Source organism: Mauremys reevesii, linkage group 10 (assembly GCF_016161935.1).
Source record: "Mauremys reevesii isolate NIE-2019 linkage group 10, ASM1616193v1, whole genome shotgun sequence".
Classification (NCBI taxonomy): domain Eukaryota; kingdom Metazoa; phylum Chordata; order Testudines; family Geoemydidae; genus Mauremys; species Mauremys reevesii.
The window spans coordinates 60835136-60855178 of record NC_052632.1 but is presented as its reverse complement, the minus strand read 5'-3'; the positions used below and the strand labels follow the sequence as shown (position 1 = coordinate 60855178).

At 43.6% G+C, this 20043-nt stretch overlaps 1 protein-coding gene across 5 annotated transcripts in view; it reads left to right on the top strand.

The window, feature by feature from the left end:
* Positions 1-267: 267 nt before the first annotated feature.
* The window catches only part of USP7 (ubiquitin specific peptidase 7), a 145284-nt gene continuing 125508 nt past the window's right edge, over positions 268-20043 (top strand). For 3 of the 5 annotated variants that reach the window (XM_039491153.1, XM_039491154.1, XM_039491149.1), the window contains exons 1-3: positions 268-794; positions 9298-9495; positions 15440-15544. In XM_039491153.1, the coding sequence (XP_039347087.1) occupies positions 15472-15544 (73 nt within the window). In that variant the 5' untranslated portion in view covers positions 268-794; positions 9298-9495; positions 15440-15471. Of the gene's footprint in view, positions 795-9297; positions 9496-15439; positions 15545-20043 lie in introns of those variants that run through there. The other 2 variants (XM_039491151.1, XM_039491157.1) reach the window with 2 other exon arrangements.

Sequence of the window (20043 nt, the reverse complement as noted above, 5' to 3'; positions counted from 1 at the left end):
AAATACTCTAAAAATTAAGAATGGTCCTGAACTGGAGTTCTGGATCCAAACTTCCAAAGCTTGTGGGTCCTTGGATCCAAATCCAACTTGTAGTTTTCAATCCAACCAGATCCATAAATCTAATTTCTTCTCCAGCCCCAGAAGCAGCTGTAAGGTCCCAGCCTCTCTCAGGCTGCCTCACTGAAGCCCCATCCACTATTGTCTTCATGAAGAGGTCACAAAGGCCTCCACTCTCCTCCTGGAGTCTTCAAGAGAATGCTGGCAGACTTCCCCTCCCACTGCCTACTCAGCCCTAACATCCCCTCTGACCTTCCTTCGCCCTCCCTGGTGCCTTTTCCCCTATTGTGACCCTTGGCCCTCCCTCTTCTACTTTATGTCCCCTCTCCTCTTGTAGCAGAACCTCCTTCTCTTTGGCTCGTTCTTCACTTCCCTCTTGTCTCCTCTTTCTCTCTTGCTTTGCTCCCGATCTCCCACATTCAGGGTCACAACACAGAGTACTCCACAGAACCTCACCCCAACTTTTCTCAGTAGCTGGGCCATCACTCTCTCACCCATCAGCTGTTGAGCACCAGTGGGAGTCCCGTCTGTTCTGCATCTAGATAAAAGACAAGCTATTCTGGGACTGGTCAGCACAAGGAGTGGTGAAGGAAAGGTCCTGTCTGGACTCACTGCTGAATCGGGCCCTGGAACTGTCCTATTTACCTAGCCCTGCCACCAAACCAGCTGCTGTTGCCTCTGGGCCTGTAACAGCGGAAGAAAGAAAACTAGAAAGAACAAAACCAAAGGCAGACAGAGTAAGTTGTATCTTTTATTTCACAATGATAAAAGAGTTCCCGGTTGCCCACCCTTAATGGTGGTGCCTGATCATGGTTGGGGTGTGTGTGTGTGCGCGCGCGCGCTATTCCCTGCCCCTCTCCTGCTCCAACTTGTCACTTCAAATCTTCTGCTGCTTGTAAGTTAAGAAAAAAATTCAAAGTGACGGGTCATGAGATGGAAAATCAATTCCTTTGCCTAAGAATATTGAAACTTTAGGCTCCAGTACCTCGCGGCTGTTATGCCTTGGAACCCTTAAACAACTCTTTGAGAATCTTCTCCCCCAAGTAGGTCATGAAAGCAATGATGAAAAAGAACCAGCGTGAGTGCTAGGAAGGCTGTAAAGCTGCTGGGTGTTATAGTGATAGTCGGAATATGAACGAGAGGCTGGTAGGCAACTCTCTGACACCACATTCTACAGACCATTACCTTCTGATCCCACTGAGGGTTACCAAAAGAAACTACACCATCTGCTCAAGAAACTCCCTGAAGAAGCACAAGAACAAATCTACACAGACACACCCCTAGAGCCCTGACCAGGGGTATTCTATCCGTTAGTCAAAATCCATAAACCTGGGAATCCTAGACGCCCCATCATCTCAGGCACTGGCACCCTGACAGCAGGATTGTCTGGCTATGTAGACTCTATCCTCAGGCCCTACGCTACCAGCACTCCCAGCTATCTTTGAGCCATCACTGACTTCCTGAGGAAACTACAATCCATTGGTGATCTTCCAGAAAACACCATCCTAGCCACTATGGATGAAGAAGCTCTCTACATCAACATTCCACACAAAGATGGACTACAAGCCATCAGGAACAGTATCCCCGATAATGTCACGGCAAACCTGGGGGATGAACTTTGACTTTGTCCTCACCCACTACTATTTCAGATTTGGGGACAATTTATACCTTCAAGTCAATGGCACTGCTATGGGGAGCTGCATGGGCCCACAGTGTGCCAACCATTTTTATGGCTGACTTAGAACAACGCTTCCTCAGCTCTTGTCCCCTAGTGCCCCCACTCTACTTGCCCTACATTGATGACATCTTCATCATCTGGACCCATGGGAAAGAGGCCTTTGAGGAATTCCTCCAGGATTTCAACAGTTTCCACCCTACCATCAACCTCAGCCTGGACCAGTCCACACAAGAGATCCACTTCCTGGACACTACAGGACAAATAAGCAATGGTCACATAAACACCACACTATACCAGAAACCTACTGACTGCTATACTTACCTACATGCCTCCAGCTTTCATCCATACCACATCACATGATCCACTGTCTACAGCCAAGCTCTAAGATACAACTGCATTTGTTTCAATCCCTCAGACAGAGACAAACACCTATAGGATCTTTATCAAGCGTTCTTAAAACTACAATACCCACCTGGTGAAGTGAAGAAACAGATTGTCAGAGCCAGAAGGGTACCCAGAAGTCACTTACTACAGGACAGGCCTAACAAAGAAAGTAACAGAATGCCACTAGCCATCACCTTCAGCCCTCAGCTAAAATCTCTCCAGCGCATCATCAAGGATCTACAACCTATCCAGAAGGACAATCCCTCACTCTCACAGACTTTGGGAGACAAGCCAGTCCTCGCTTACAGACAGCCCCCCAACCTGAAGCAAATACTCACCAGCAACTACACACCACACAACAAAAACACTAACCCGGGAATCATAGGACCTAACCACATCAGCCACACCATCAGGGCTCGTTCACCTGCACATCTACCAATGTGATATATGCCATTGTAGTAAGGTGAAGCCCTGAAACACAAACCCTTGTATCAGAGGCCCGGAATGAGGCCTGAGGCTTGAACTAAAATAATGGTCAAGACTTTGCTAACAAAAAGCAAAATTAAGATATGAGCCAGAGACAGGCCATGCTCACAGAAGCTAGCAAGGAAAGGACTGATGCTGCAAAAAGATACATACCTAAAAGGTACTGGACACCAGATATCAGAACATTCGGATACTTGCACATTCCACACAGATAACAAGGAACAGGCTGACCCATCCTAAAGACAGGGTCAAAAGGGTAATGTGATGGATAGAGTTGTTTTGTCCAAACCAACATGTACAAGGTGAAAGGCAGCACCTTACTGCGTAGAAGGGTTGTACCTTATGACGTAGGGGAGTTGCACCTCAATAGTCAGGAGTGATGTGTAACTTGTTTGTACCTGTGTATAAGAATGCATCCCTGGGGTGGTGTCTTTGTCTGGCCTAGGGGGCAGTGGAGAGTCCCGCCACTGACTGAGCCAGTCCATTGTCAGGGAGCATATATATACTAGCAGAACTGTAGACATCTGATCAGGGGAGCTAGAGATTGTGTTTCGTTTGAGAATAAACCTGGCCGGTTGCCTTTGTACCTTATCAGAGTCTGTGGTCACTGGGGTTTCTCTCAGGATCTGCTGTGCCAGCAATCTGCAGAGCCGGGGCAGCACACAGAGGGAACACACGCACGCAGCTGACTGATATCAGCACTGAACAGAGCAGAGCATCACACCGGTGGCTGTCTGACAACAGCCATCATGTACCAGCAATGCCCCTCTGCCATGTACATTGGCCAAACTGGACAGTCTCTACACAAAACAATAAATGGACACAAATCAGACATCAAGAATTATAACATTCAAAAACCAGTTGGAGAACATTTCAGTCTCCCTGGACACTCAATAACAGACTTAAAAGTGGCAATTCTTCAACAAAATACTTCAAAAACAGACTCTAACGAGAAACTGCAGAACTGGAATTAATTTATAACTGGACACCATCAAATTAGGCTTGAATAAAGACTGGGAGTGGATGGGTCACTACAAAAAGTAATTTTCCCTCTGTTGATATTCACCCCTTCTTGACAACTGTTCGAAATGGGCCACCCTGATTACATTGGCTTCATTACCACTACAAAAGTGATTTTTCCTCCCTTGGAATTCTACTGTTGAGAATAGTCCACTTCCACCTTAATTGAATTGTCTCGTTAGCACTGACCCCCTACTTGTACTTGGTAAGGCAACTCCCATCTTTTCATGTACTGTGTATTTATACCTGCCTTCTGTATTTTCCACTCCATGCATCTGATGAAGTGGGTTTTAGCCCACGAAAGCTTATGCCCAAATAAATGTGTTAGTCTCTAAGGTGCCACAAGTATTCTCGTTGTTTGTATAGTGATGTAGTGTTCTTTGTTCTATTATTTAGATTATTGTTCACAGCGTTCCTACATTTTTACATTATAACAATAATAGACATATGCTCTCTGGGTGCTTGTTCAGCTGCATCGTCTCATCACCTGGGGAGGGTTAATGACTAGGCAGGATGAGGTAGGGAGTGTGCGTTTCACCCTCTCCATGGGTGGTCAGGAACAACGCAGTCCTTTATGTTTACAGGTAGCTGAATCTATTTAGAGCAGTTGTTTTACATCTCTGGCATCTGACAATATAAAGACTTCTTGCCCACAGAACCTTTACTAACAGCGCAAGTTGAGTGAACAGAAAATAGTGTTCAGCAAGGACCTGAAAGTCCATTCAAGTCAATATGTGTCTTTCCATTAGCTTCAAAGGACTTTGGATCAGGCATCACAATCTCAATCTCAGCGCTGTGGCTGGAAGTTAAAGCCAGGCAAATTCAAATGAGAAATTAGGCACACATTTTAACAGTGAGGAGGATTAACCATTGGAACAAACTTCCAAGGGAAGTGGTGGATTCTCCATCTCTTGATATCTTCAGAACGAGACCGAATGCCTTTCTGGAAGGTATTCTTTAGCCAAACACAAAATATTGGGCTCAATACAGGGGCAACTGGTTGAAGTTCTATGGCTTGTGTTCTACAGGAGATCAGACTAAATGATCTAATGCTCCCTTCTGGCCTTAAGACCTATGAATCCTCCAGTTTAGCTCTCTGCCTACGATGGATTGTTGCCTACCCTGCACATACTTGTGCTTTGTGTGGTCAAGTTTTAGATGTCCAAGGTTACAGGCTTCCACCGCTCCCCAAGGGAGGATAATACTATATTTCATAATCCATCTCACGGTCAGGAAACTTTTCCTCTTTTTAACTTCATTCCACTGGTCATGCCTAACTATACCCTGTTTATTACCCTAAATAAATCCTCTATGTCCTTGTGGTTTATAGCCTTCAAATATTTGGGGATTTTCATGCCTCCCTTAATCAGTGTTTAGTCAATGTATATTTAGCCCTTTTAATCTTTTTTCATAAATCCATATCCCCCCAGCCTTTTTGCTGCTCTGCACATTTTGTTTCAGAGCATTTTGGGAAAGTCTTCATACCCCAGCTTACATAGGACTTGAATGGTGCTTAGTTCTTTTGCAGGCCCTCTGCATAGGAGTGGATGTCGCCCCGTCTCACTATCTCCATTTTGCAAATGGGGAAGCAAAGGCACAGAGAGGTGAAGTGACTTGTCCAATGTCGCACAGCAGATCATTGGCAGAACCTGGGTGTCTTGACTCCTCATCCCATCCCTTGCCACTGGACACTGCTGCCATTAGATAGCTGTCTCTTTTAGATGGACTTTCATACTGTTCTCATCATTGTGGTATCTGAGACGCTGCTTTGTTCATGTTCAGAATTATTTCATGGTGAATCTAAAACAGACACAAATAACTACATAGAATTTGCACTGTTGTACATGAGGGTAAAATTCAGCACACAGTTATTGATTGTCCCCCGCCCCCCACACTCATACAGTATGCTGTGGAATAGAAGTCAGTCAGGCTATTCAGAGATTAAGCAGCCCGAGTGTCCTGGTTTATAATTAATTCATAAAGATACTATTTTCACTCCTCCTTCCTTCTGGTCTACCATTCACTCTCCAAATGCCCCTTCTGGAATGGATCTCATGAAGCTGCTATAGCCAAATGCTTTTGGCTCACTCACTGGTCTCCTGGTACTTAATCACTAGCAGCTGGGCAGAGGCAGCGGTCTTCTCATCATGTCAGTGTTGGCCTAAAAGTCTTCCTTTTGCTGGGTCTTTAAAAGGCATATCTGTTCTAGGACCACCAGCAAAATCATGTCTAGGGGCTGATCCAAAGCCCAACTGACATATTTCCATTGACTACAAAGGGCTTTGGGTATGAGGTGTAAGTCTGCACTTGCAAGGTTTGCTGCAATCTCCAGCAGAGACCTTCAGAGCAGTGCAGAGGGTTTAGCTACACATCATCCATTAAAGGTAAGTGTGGCTAACAATCTGTACTGTTCTGAAAATCTCAGCCCTCAAAACTGGGGTTATGTCGCCTTCACAACGCTGGAGTAGGCCGTGGCAGCTTCCCAGGAATCCGAGGGCCTCACCAAACGTGCATGTGCTTGTGGATAATTTGTAACCACACTATTATCCCTCATCTTTACTCATGTTTGTGTCTTTCTTGGGGGACTCATGGGAATTAATTGCATTTTCTGTTAATCAGCAATAAAACCTGCCTTTGTTCAGTTTTGCCCTAACCTTGCAATTCAGCGGTAAGGGCATCTCAGGTTCACATTTTACGAGTCCATGGGGAGTATTTGGTTTCTGCGAGCCCACATTGTACATCCCTGCTATAAATATTTCCAGTGTCCAAAGCCAATGAAATTCATTGGAATAGGTCCCCTTTGGATAAGCAGTTTGATTGAGTGAATTTGTTTGACTAAATCTGTTATTTCAGTACCACTAATATTAGCCTTTTGAAATATACTAATTCTTAAAAATTCTCCTCTTCCATTAGCCCTATCAAGGTGGACCTGAAAAATTAAGGGCCAGCTCCTTACACTGGTGTAAATCCTACTTATACCAGCTAAGTATATGACACTAGCCAAACTGGGACATCTCCACTGTCCAGAGACTTTGCCTTTCCTAGCCATAAGGTATCTTACATATTCCAACTCCGTGGTATACTTAACTTGGGCCTCCAACCATCCAACAACTACCAGTGAAGTGAGTGGCAAAATCCCATTGGTTTCTACTAGACATATGATTGGACCCTTGGATTCTTGGGAGAGGGAGGCAGGATTATATCTTCCATTATGCTTTATATGGCTCTGAGGGTTGAAACTGAGCTTTGCCGATACAAGAGCAGGTTAATGTAATAGGAGTCGAGGGTTTATCAAACATAGCAGCACCAGGTTCAGCGAGAGGGCAAGAAGGCAGCTTAGAGCAGCATTTCTCAAATGCGGCAATCATGGCTGCATGTGGCCACCAGGGGCTTTTCTTGTGGCCACAGCTTCCAGGGAGGTGATGGGAGGGGGGGAGCAAAGCAGTGGCCCCTCCCCAGGGGCTACCAGCAGGGATTGGGCCCTGCCCTCCTCTGAAGCCACAAATGCTGGTGGAGTAGGCAGCCAGTGCGAGTTCCCCACCTTCCCGGCGGCAGTGGGGCTTGTGCTTCTGACTTCAGCCCTAGGGTGCCGGGCAACAGGCTCTGGCTGTGGGGCTTTGGGCTTCGGCTGCATGGCAGCAGGCTCCATCCCCCTGTCATGGAGCTCTGGGCTCCAGCCCAAGGCTCACCATTCCTCCCATCACCCCTGAACCCTACTTGCCTGCTCTGTCCCTGGGCTTCAGTCACATGGCGGTGAGCTCTGTCAGTGGGCCCTGGCCGTGGTACCCCGGGATCCCCCACATTGCTCATGGCCCCTGCTGTGTCCTCCAGGCCCAAGCTTCAGCTGTGTGGTGGCTGGCTCCAGTCTCCAGTCCCAGGCTTCGGGTGCTGGCCCTGGGCTCCAGTCCACCCCCATCACCGCTGGCACCTCTCCCGGACCTCCATCCATCCCCCCATTGCCCCTGACCCCCACTGCCTCCCTACCCGCCTCGCCATCTAGGGTTTAATTTGTCCCTCAGCTTGCTGGGGCTGAGTAAGTCTGCTGTCAAAAATGATATTTGTATGTTTGTTACTATCACTTTTCACTGCCTTCCAACTAGCTAGCTGGTCTTCTGCTGTGAAAAGTAATAGCTAGCAAGTCTTAAACCCCGCCCCCCAAAAAGCAACCAAAAAAGCCAAAGAAACAACAACAACATAAAAACAAGAAGAACATGAACAGCACCTAATTTGTGTTTCTGTTCTGTTTAGGTCCAGTAAAGAATAAAGACAACTGTAAACTGTTTTTATTATTGAGTCTGCAAAAAAGTCCTGCATTACGATGATTTGGACATGTATATGTGCATATTTATTTGTTTTTCTTAAAGTCAATTAAGTGTTTTAGGAAAAGTTGTCAGAGTGGCTGGCTGCAAGAGTTGATGCTCAAACTCTGTGGGCGCCTCCCCCCCCCCAATTTTTTGTTGTGAGAACCCCTGACTTAGAGCCACCTTTGCAACCCCACCCTCTTTGTTACCTCACATGCTTCTCAGCCACAGCCAAGCAGCTGGGTCTGCCAAAGCATTTCAAAACTGATTGGTGGTAATCCTTCTGTTGCTCCTATTCTGGACTTCTCTTGAGAAGTTACTGCCAGTGGTGCTGGAAACCACTGTGATCTTTTTGGATGCTAACATCCCTTAATGACCCAGATGAAATCACCAAATTCATTTCCACTTGTGATCTGTGGCAAAATTGAGGTCAGGAATCCTGAGTACAAAGTTGAACCCACTGTGCCATCTAAACTGTATTTACTGTTAAGAATACTTGTTTGTTATGTTTATTGGCTGCTAGGAATCTTGGGAACTTGAATTTGGAACTGGACTATCCAAACTGTTCTTTAGACAAGGTTAAAAAATGTTCTGTAGGCCCTGTAATGAAACTTGTACTGAAAGGGGGACATTTGAAAGCACTGATTAATTTCCTTACTGCTTAACGTTATTATCATGAAGTCTGCTTGTAGCATTGCTGTCGCTGTCAACATTTTCATTATAACCATATTTTGTAGAAGTTAAGTGTGTAATTCCATCAGGCTGACCCACGTATTATACAAGTTTGCAGCATTCATGAAATATCTTTGCCCCATCACTGTCTGAATTTCATTTAAACTGCTTTAAGCTTAGTTGCCAATGAATGTATTTTGCCTGCCATCATCTAGAGTCAAGTGTACTGCTGTTTGTGCTGATTACATACAGTTAGATGGGGAAGAAACAGCCAAAGCGAAGCTATTCAGTTAAAGATGGATACAGGATATTGACGAGGTTAAGAGTCTTGTGGCATTTGCTATTTTCCTTTTTAAAAACACTGTTATAATTGAACATCAGCCACCAAGGAGGCCATAGCCTAGCATTTAGTGTCCAATCCTAGTTCCATTAAAGTCAGCAGCAAAATTCCCATTGACTCTGGTAATGCCAGGATTTGGTTCTATGGACCCTATCCTGCACCACTGAAGTCAATGAGAGTGTTGCCACTGACTTCAATTGGTGCAGGACAGGGGCAACAGAACTAGCTGAAGGATCTGAATGGCTGAGTCAAAGCTGAGCAAACTTAAGAAACTTATAATTACTGTTATAAACAGAATATTTTCATAAATGTTGCAAAGTTTGAAGGGCAAGTTACCATGGATACTGTTCTATTTACAGCACTCCCCTTTTCTTTGCTGTGCAACAACCAATAGGAAAGCAGGGCTTCATTCTGAACATTCTACTACATCTATATGGAGTCACATTTTAGAACACTGTGGATCACTTTCCTGGCCCACTTTTCCAAGTTGCATCAACAAGTTTCGAGGACTGCAGTTAAGGAATATTTCTTTACATTGCCATTTTGAGCAAGCCTAGGTATGTATGTATAGTGAATAGTTTTAATGCTTAATTATAGCTTTATAATATTTATTTTATACTAGTTCAGATAAATTGTGAATGAAAAACTTGCTTGGAACATTCTCATGAGGACACATTAACCGATTTGCCATATTTCCTGAAAATTAACTGAAATCTAGATAGCAAATTAACTACCTAGAAGTAAGTGCATTTAGGACAATTATTTGCTGGCAACACTGCCTTCAAACATGCTTGAACCTGCTAGACCAGATTAATCCCTAGAGTAGCTCCATTAAGCAGGGATAAATTTGGCCTCTGGTCTCTTCAATTCTGACTTACACATATTTGTTTGGAAAACATTGTGCCTGCTCAAAAAATGGTCAAACCAATTCCCTTCTCAAGGTGCTAGATGAACATTGATGTAGATGGGAAGTAAAGTGCCTGTGTAATCTGATAAAGAAATTTCTTACAATTTAAATATTTAGTAAGTACTTTCCACATAGATAACCCATACCGTAAAAAAATAAACATTTGCCCAATAGTGTTATGACACCATATAATGGAAGGCTTTACTGAATACAACCTATCATAATAAGTATGCACAAGGGAGTAAAATTACTGTTGCCTGGTACCTTAACTCTGAATTTTGGATTTTTTTTTCTTTAGGGTGTCAGTCAGACCCTGAACACTACTTTGCTGAACAATAGTTACCTTTTTTTATCATGCTATTTCACATTAAAGGCCAGTTTTACATCATTGTGTGTATTTAAAAATGCCATTTGCCATCATGGCTTCACAAATTCATTCATGTTGCTCCCTGGGACTGAAATAACTTTAGACTTCTTGTCTTCCATCAAGTCCCTCTTTTTAAAATCTGCTTCTTTAGTAAAGCCTTCCAACATTGATCTCTGTGCCATCACTGCCCAATGACTATATTCTGTTTGAGTTATATGTTGCATCTGTCTGAATTAGACTGACTGCAAGTTCCTCAAGAAAGAGATTGTTCCTGTCTTTTATTTATGCAGTTAGAGAGGAATATGGTCTTTTGGCTAAAGCAAAGGACTGGAAACTAAAAGTTCTCTACCTAGCCTTTTTACTTTGGAAAAGTGATCTTGGAAAAGTCACTTAATAGCTGCTTGCCTCAGTTTCCCAACCAGATTCTGGCTACTTTAACCACTGTGGCCTATTTGTGGCAGAATTGATGTTTCCTGCCTTGGGTAAGGGGCATGTATATACTACAGCTACAGACATATGAGAAATATACATAGACAGGGCATGTAAACACTTGTCATTTTAGATACCAGATTCCTTAAATTTCTGAAGTACCAGGAATTCTGATCTGTTCTGGCATCTGACAGGCCTGGAGTATATTCTGCTCACGTTGACAGACGATATATTAGGCACTACTCCCCCAAATCATTGGCCATCCTCACCAGCATCTTAGAGCATTGGTCTACCAGTTTGTTTTAGTACCACATGTGATCACTTATTCTTGTCTAACCAAAGCAGTCTCCACTGGTATTTGGGATCTCTCCTTTGCCACGCTTTTCATCAAAAGCCTACTCAGAGTTCCAGGCAGTTGAAATGAAATTTGTTGTCTTGTTGTGAGCATTTGCCCCCGATGGCTCACTCCTCTCATCCTGTTAACCAGTAAAATAGACTTGCATTTGATATAATGATTATGTCCAAGAATAAGCTGCTCCAGACTTCTATGTATTGGATCTATCAAGAGAGATGCTGATCTGATCTCATCTCTGTACTCTGGCCCTTGTTTTAGGCCCTCAGTCTCTGGAGGCTCCACTAGTAGATGGGTCCATGGAAGACTGCTTGCACTTACACAGTCCTACATTCCTAAGGGGAGAGGTGGTTTTCCTTAGAGGACACCTTAGTCCTTTGTTTACAGGGGAAGTTTGAACATTTCCTTTTCTTGGAGACCAAGAGTTCTTATTTCTTGTAAGGCTGTGTAATATTTTTACATGATCATGAGGATGCCAAACCCTTCTAAGATGTGGATTGCTTAAATCCTTCTCCTTCTGTAATGGCTCTATCTTCTGGGATGTAATCAGTATGCCATCTAGGTCCAGCATCTCTCTGATGCCCCTAATTCTTAAAGCTACGTAAACTTTAGGAGCTTTATGAACTAGAATGGAATAAATGATAAACTGAAAGGGACACTGGTCTTATAAGAACTCTGGGTACGTTAGCAGTTTGGGGAAATGATAAGTAGACATCCTTCAGAGCCAATCTTGTCAGCTCAACAAATCATTCTTCTTTAGCAGCCTTGCTGTATCCTGGAGAGCAAATTTATTCCTATTATCATCCATATCTGTGGGGATGGTTCCTTGTGCTGAGGGGGGCCTCAGCCCACATTTAGGAGCCCTCTATGATGAATTTTAGGGCACTCTTCAGTCCTTGGGACACTGAAAAGTCCATAGATTTCTCTGCCATCAAAGTCAAAAGCCTCATGTCAGCTTCTGTAGGTGAGGTTCCAGCTCTCCAGTATGTCTGAAGTTCAGGCAATCTCCAAGAAAGGAAGGTCTTAACTTGCCACCCTTAACCCTATGCATAAATATATGTTGTCAGCCGATGTTCCTCAGTGCAGCAAAAGAACTGGGAGTGTCATAATGGGGTGTCAGAGGGTGTCATGGTCATGACAAAGACTGTACAAGATGATGCACACTTAGGTGTAATGGTGAATGTTGTTATATCTTAAGCTGCTGTTCAAAAATTTAGAAAGTGAAGTGTAATATAGAACTTAATCTTGCATTCCTTGCTCACCTAAATTCCCATTGATTTCGATGGGAGTTTTGAGCATGTGAGGGATGCAGAGTTGGGCCCAAAGAAGTATCAGTCCTGATTTAAAATCTCAATTAGCTATCATTAATAGCACTTATATCCTCTTTGCTACCTCTAGAGGGTAGAACAATCATGAGTCTTTACTCAGTGGTATGGTGAGTTTACGCAGAGCTATTTCAGTCCTCTAGAAGCCTTACAGTTTCCTTTTTCAGCACTGCACTGAAATTGTCGGTCTGTGCAGCTGTCCAACAGTCCTGAGCCTGGCAATACAGCAGTTTAGTAGTGCTTTGCTTCATCCCACTCCAGACATATTCCTAGTCTGATGGAAGTCTCAGAGCTACTTTGATAGCAATTGTGCAGGACAAAGCCCCCATTGTTACGGATGACTCTGCTTTCAATACCATGGGAATCCACTACACCAGGAACTCCTGACTGATAATGGTTAGGACAGTTCTGCTTTTTTTCTCATAATGCAGGTGTTGCATGGCACATTTTGCAATTGATTTTGAGGACAATTGTTCCTTAGTCACTTTTGGCATCACTAAGCAGCCCAGTATCTGTTGCTATTTTCAGCATCGTGTGTAACTTCAGTCAGGTGCACTGCCATTTGAACTAGTATCATTTGATAATTATAGAGCCATAGATAAGCATGGCGCTTTACATAACAAATAAAGATGAAGTGCCCGCCCCAAAACTAAGAACAGGAGGAGCTGGCAGCATCAGAAGGGCTTGTGGAATGAGCAGGTGGGCAAGCGCTGATCATGTGATTGTTTGGAAGAGTAGTGCTCTTTAGGTTACTTTATATTTAAGAATATACAGATGTTAGCTATAAAGAACACTGGTATATTTTTTAAGTAACCCTGATAATGGCTTCTGAAAAGATTTCCTGTAAACTACTTAGATTTCAATTACTGTAAACAGTTCTTCCCCATACTATAGAAAAAACAGTCCGTTGTTGCTCCTCACTTGCTAATTCAACATTACAGTGCATTTTTTGGCACTACTACAGTTCACTGAGCTGAACTTCCTGGTACTGGATATACAGCATATGCATTAAGAAGGATCCAGCATCTGCAAAGACTGAAAATATACAGTCCTTATTCACTTTACTGTGCTTCTCCCAAAAGCATTTTAGAGACTGCACAGAAATTTCTTAATGAAATGTTTAGCACTAGCAGGGTCCTGGATATTAGGCGGTCTGCTTTTATTGAAAGTTCTACTCAAACAGTGTGGGATTAATACATAGTGTACACACTCTCTTATATGATACAGCTAATCACCCGATCATGGGTTTCAAGAGGCAGCTGAGATAAAGTGCTCTTTATAATATAATGATATCAACAGAACTTGTTTATAACTTAGAACTCTGCCAGGTGCAAAGTCTGAGTTCAATTTTTTACAACTGGCAAAGCAAAGGCATGTCTATTCTTTCTTGCCCTTTGATTGCTTGACTGATCTGAACTGTTGAAAGTATCATTGAGATTCCTCAGCCACACGCCGCAGAACTTTCTTTTTCTATCATGCAGAATGTCTTTTAAAAACACCAGCCTGCATGATAGAAAAATAATGCACACAAACCCAGGCAGGTAACTTTTCAGAAATCTAACATTTCTTACATGGGCCAAAATTCAGGTGAGTGTAGAAAGCACTTCTCAGGCTTAGGTTGGCCACCCCTGATCTAACAGATTAGGGATAAGGAACATGTTTATGAAATAGTTGGTGTTTCTGGTGTAGTATTTAGATACGGATACAGTGAAGGCTGGAAACAGATAAGGAAGGAGATTATTTAGCCATTTTGCCTCCCATGTTCAACACATGCACACCTACGTGGCCCATTTAGGTGTTCAAACTGCCTCATGCACATGTGCGAGTCGGGTTATCTGTGTATATATGGAATGTGTGTGTGTGTGTATTTGTGGAACCCCAGTTTATGTGAAGGATTTTCACGCCCTAGTCAAGCATGCAAATTTAGGAGCAGAGAACTAATGCAGGGCATGCCCCTGGCCTCTCGTGATCCACTGGTTTTGAGGCCAGTCCCCTTTTTATCATGAAGGAGGGAAGTCCACACTCCCACTAGGGAATGATGGCAGGGAAATCCACAAGGTAGTTTCTGCTCCCTTAAGTGGCTACTTCCCATAAGGGGCACAGTCTGATCTTAATTTATTTAAGCAACAATGACCAACACAGAGGGCATTTCCTGGCTGCTAATAACAGGCTGGCATACTCAATCCTTGGCCCCTTAACACAGACAATCATTAATGGCCAGGAAATGCCTGACCCATAGGTCATTCTTGCTGTTATAAAACTGTGACCATATTAAAAATGCAAAGAAACATCAAACCAGTACTTTCTTTTCTACATTTATAAGTGGAACTGCCCGTTGCCATGGATAGACGGTTCTGTTTACAGCACTGGCCTTTTCCTAGCTGTTCAACACCAGTACAGTCACCAGTCGAAAGCAGGCCTTCATTCTCAGCATTCCATTAGGTTTATAATGAGCGGTGCACAGATGGAGAACATTTTCATTGTCTAAGCATACTTGCCCTAAAGTCACAGAAATATTTCAAACAAGAGAGAATCTTCATTAATTTTAGTGGAATTTCCCCTCCTAAAGTCCTTAATAAACAGGCCAGTTAGTCTATGAGGCCTCCATGCAAATTATAATTAAAATACTAAGGGTGTGCAGGGATTGCTGTGCAATAAAAATTGGATATTTCACTTGAGAATTTAGCACCATCTGGCAAGCCAGGTCTGTTTTATTGCTGTCATAAAGCCTAGATGAAAGGTTCCATGATTCTGATAGCTTAATACAAATGTGTTTTATGGCACATTGTTTACTTTTCATTGTTCTCCTGTAGGCATGTCATGCCACCTGAGATGTGCAAAGTGTGTATTCCATTCTGCATAAACACAGACAGCCAAATCTTCAGGTGGTGTAAATTGGCATAGCTACATTGATTTCACTGAAGCGACACAAATGTATACCAGTTGGGGATTTAGCCCATATATCTTACGATGTCCAAATTATGTTGTGCTTGCTGCTGGTAGTTATGTGTGTGAAGGACTGTCCTGTGGTTCCACAGGAAGAGAGAATCTGTTGATGTGAAGAATGACAGCAGTCTGCAGTACTCACTCATCCAGTGGTTGTTTAATTTTCTCTTTGCAGGACTGGTTTGTTCCTGGAAGACAAACTGATGCATGCTCATGTTTGGGAAGTTACTCCAAACAGCTCTGTCCTTAGAAGACTGGGATATTAAGAGGATACTTTCAAGTAATTCTTTCTATTTTCTTTCATTTTGCCACACCCTCCTTAAACTTTTGTTGTAGTTTTGTGCACCTTCATTTGGCAAACACCTCCCTCCCCATCACCTCTGACACTTCATTTTGAAAGATGTTGAAAGTAACGCAGGCTGTCTTTGTGCAGTCATAACTGTTGTATTTCCATAATATGTACACAATAAGGCAAGGGACTTAAGTTGATGGAAAAAATATCTTCCCTTCTTCATATCCTAGGTATTTTTTTGGATCCAGAGATTTTAGTGTGGTCCCAATCTTCTCTATAATGAGTTAGTCACAGAACCTCTGTCCTCCTTTACCTCACTGCCTACTTTCCTTCCTGCAGGAGTTATGTAACTTTTTAAAAAGTATAAAACAAATCATCTTTGATGATCCCCTGGGTCTAAGACAGCAATACATTTTGCAGCAAATTCAGTTGGAACTGATGTCTTCCTACCATCAGGGAGCTGATTGTGTAAACTCGGAGTTCCAACTGGTTTTCAACATATTCTATCAACTTCTCTATAACAATATTGTTCTTGATTCAACCTCTGGTTCAAGCTAAGCTTTCCCTCTCTGTTATTTTTATCCTTTGGTACTGCCTGTATCTACTTAATCTATTTTTCTGCTTCCTGGACTCAGCCATTAAGGCTATCCAGGCCTGCAAGGAAAGATGAAAATTTCCCTACACAAGAAACTTCTGACATTTGAAGTCTCTCATTTCTTGGGAGCAATTCCAGGTGATCTACAAGACCAGGGGATCTACAGTAGTTCCTTTTTTTCTGGTGCAAGGGTTAAGTTGTCCAAAGCAGCAGGAGCAATGGGACATAATGGCATCAAAGTGGTAATTGTGAGCTACAATGCACATGAGTTCAATTTCTGAGGCTTGTGTCTAAGGATCTTTCACACACTTGCCTCTCCTACAGTAGGATCATGTAACACCAAATATAAACCTCAAATAATCAGTTCTTGTCCCTGTTTAATCTATGAAATGCTACTATACAGGAGCATGTAGTAAATTACAGAGTTTTTAAATGTCACCAAATACTTTTCTGAATCAAACAGTATGGATTACAACTGCTAATTCAAAATGAGAGGAGAGAGCAATATGGCATCCTTGGTCTGCAGACTTCCTATCTAATATTATTCTGATTTACTCTGTTTAACTGAGATTAATTTATGTTATGTCATTTCTATGGTCATTTCTCTGTATACAAGCTCCCATTACAACAATATCTGTGTAACTAGCTTGTGCATTAGCTAATTTTGTGGCAAAATCTCCTTATAAATAAAGTAGAAAGGGTCACACCATGAGGCTATGGAAACAACTAAAAAATAAGGTTTCCTTCATATAGTTTTTTAAAATGACTAATCCCACTATGTATGTGGAAGAAAAATGGTTTCAAGAATACTGCAGTTCACCTTGATTCTCAGCCATGCTGCTGCTGAGACTGGATCTCTCTTATTCCATGCTACTGGTCTAGTAAAAGTCACTATTTGTATCATAAGTGCCAATTCCATGGTTTTTTTAAGCACTTGTGGAAACACTTGCAGGCATTTAAAAACAGATGATTTTCCATTCCATTAGTTGTTCTACTCTGGCATTCCCTCTTTGGGAATGACCACTGCTGGCAGGGATGCATATGAAAATAAGGATATAACGGACAAATGTGCTGTCCTTAAGCCCTGTGGAAGAGTGAGTCTATAAAAATAGTGTACCAGTTTTAAGACACCTTTTTGAGCTATGTTTCAAAAATGGCTTTCCCTTTTAAGAATTAAATTTGTCAAGTATAGAGACCATAATGCAGACTAATCTTTTTTTAAATTTACACAAGAAAAGTGAAATGTTGAAATATTGCAATGCGCAATGTAGTAACTCCCTAGAACTGTGTGACATTGGGGACATCTACGATGCAAAAAAAAAAAAAAAAAAAGCCCAAGTCTACTGACTCAGGCTTGTGGAGCTCATGCTATGGGACTAAAAATTGCAGTGTAGATGTTCAGGTTTGGGCTGGAGTCTAGGCTCTGAGACTCATTGCCACAGGGATGGGGTTTTTTTGTGTTTTAGGGTTTTTTTCAGCATTGATATACCCAATGTCACACAGTCCTAGGGAGTCACTACATTACAAAGTGGAGGGCTGTGAGTGGTTTTTCTTTTTGTTTTTTAAATAATTGAACGTAAGACACCTCTAGCAATCTCAGTTATAACATTGGTACCCTGAAGGATTCACTGCAAAGACTAAAGGAAAAAAACCCTTCAAATAAAATTGGGCCAATTTAAGTAAGGGTCATCCCAAAATAATCTCTAGTGAGTGGATTAGTGAGTTTGGCCTCCCATACCTTGGAAACAAGTTCTACAACATAGACTGAAACAGAATCTCCTGCTACAGGGCAAATCTAAACCATAATTCTTTGTAAATGCCTGGTGTAAGGCCCAGGTGGCTATCTTGCGAATGTTTTTTGGAGGCTGCCTTGCCTCAGATAAGTGCAGCTTGACATGGCTTTCCAGCTTCAGGCCAGCTAGGTAACAGCAATATGAATTGCAATAAGGTGGATGTTAACAAAGTTGTCCAGTGAATAGATATGAAATAAAATGTAGAAGGCACTTCCCAAGGGCTTTAGTCTGCTCCAAGTAAAATCTAGGGACCTTTTAACATCAAACATATGGAGAAAGGCCTCATTAGGAAGGGCATGCAGGAAAAAAATGGTAGGGTGTTAGGCTCATTAAAGAGTAACTCCAACTCCATCTTGGGAGGGAATTTAGTGTCATTGTAAAGATGGTAGAAGGTAGATCAGTCACTAGGCCTGAAACTAACTCTGTGAGCCAGGGGTGAAAGTAACTTAAAGGACTTGCCGGTACTCCAGAGTCCTGCGGAGGAGGAGGGGCCTCAAGCAGAAGAGGCGTGGCCTCTATCGGAAGAGGAGGGGCCTTTAAATCCCAGAGCTTTTAAATCAGGATTTAAAGGGCTCAGGGGTTCAGCTGAAGCTAGGAGCCGGGCCCTTTAAATCACCCCTGGAGCTACCAGTTGCAGAGGCGGCTGGGAGCCCTGCGTTTGGGCAGGGGTGAAAGTAATTTACATTTCTTACCCATATGGTCTAATTGCAAGCAACCCACTTCTCCTACATACTTCATGGATCCCTCCCATTGCATGACATAGAGAAAATAAAGCTATTATTACTACTACCAGTACTGTCTGTAATAAAACTTTACTATTGGAATAAGCCTGAAAAAGTGAAAACTCACTGTCACATTTTTCTCAGTGTCTTCCCTCCTCCTCCAGCCAGGCTGCGGACACTAGGCTCCATGCTTTCTCCCTGCCTGGCACTGAGCAGCTGCAGCAGGGGCTTTCCTCTAGCTTGCAGCAGGGAGACTGGCTGAGAGAGGGAGAAGCCTGCCTCCTGCCTAAAAACAGTTTAAACTCAGCTGTTCCCTGCGTGGTTCAGTAACATTTCAAAGAAGATCTGCAAGCAGTTTGGACATCACAACCATGATCCTCTGCTGGGGAGGGAATGGGATAGATTTGAACTTGGAAACGGTTCCTGATTTTGATTGTGGTTTTTTGTGTATAGGAGATCCCCTCATCCTGGGGGCAGAAAAGAACTGCCCCTGCCATGATCACACACACACCCTTCCCCACCCCCAACAACAACTGAGAGTGAAATTAACAAGGATGCCAGAAACGGCTTCTAACCCTGGGGGCTGAACCGCGCAGGGAATAGCTGAGTTTAAACTATTCTTATGCAGGGGGCAGGCTTCTCCCTCCCTCAGCCAGTCTCCTTTTCTTACCGGTCCTCCGTACTGGCCCGTACCCGCTTACTTTCACCTCTGCTGTGAGCTGAAGTCACTACCATCAGGAAAACGACCTTCCAAGATAGAAACTTAAGCTTTTACAGGAAAACGAATGAGTTTAAACCAATCCTGTCTGTGTTTTGTGCACATCCAAAATTCCGGCTGAATGACCCGCCCTGGGAGCGAGTTACCAGTGACCCAGGGCTGGGGCAGCAGGAGGTGTGGGGGGGGCATTGGTGGGGGGAGCCCAGGGCTGGGGCAGCAGTGGGGTGGGGGGGAGGGCACTGGTGGGGAGGAAAGGGGGAAGCCCAGCGCTGGGGCGGCAGGGGGTGTGTGTGGGTGGGGGGAGAGCCCAGGACTGGGGTAGCAGGAGGGTACGGGGGGAGCCCAGGGCTGGGAAGGGGAACAGCAAAAAACCTAGAGCTGGCCCTGCCCACAACCCCCAGCTGTGTCCTTGTGTGTGTCTGTCTCCACCATCCCTGGCTGTCTGTCTGTCCCACAACCCCCTGACTGTGTCCGTGTGTGTGTCTGTCCCACAGCCCCCACCCCCAAGCTGTGTGTGTGTGTGTCTGGCTGCCCCCAGAGCTCACCGGCTGTGTCTGTCTGACAGCGACAGACCTTGCTGCTGCTCTACCCAGCGTTGAGAGCCGCTGCCTGTGGCTCCCTCCCGCTCCCTGCTGTGGAGGCGCGGCCAGGCAGCTCCG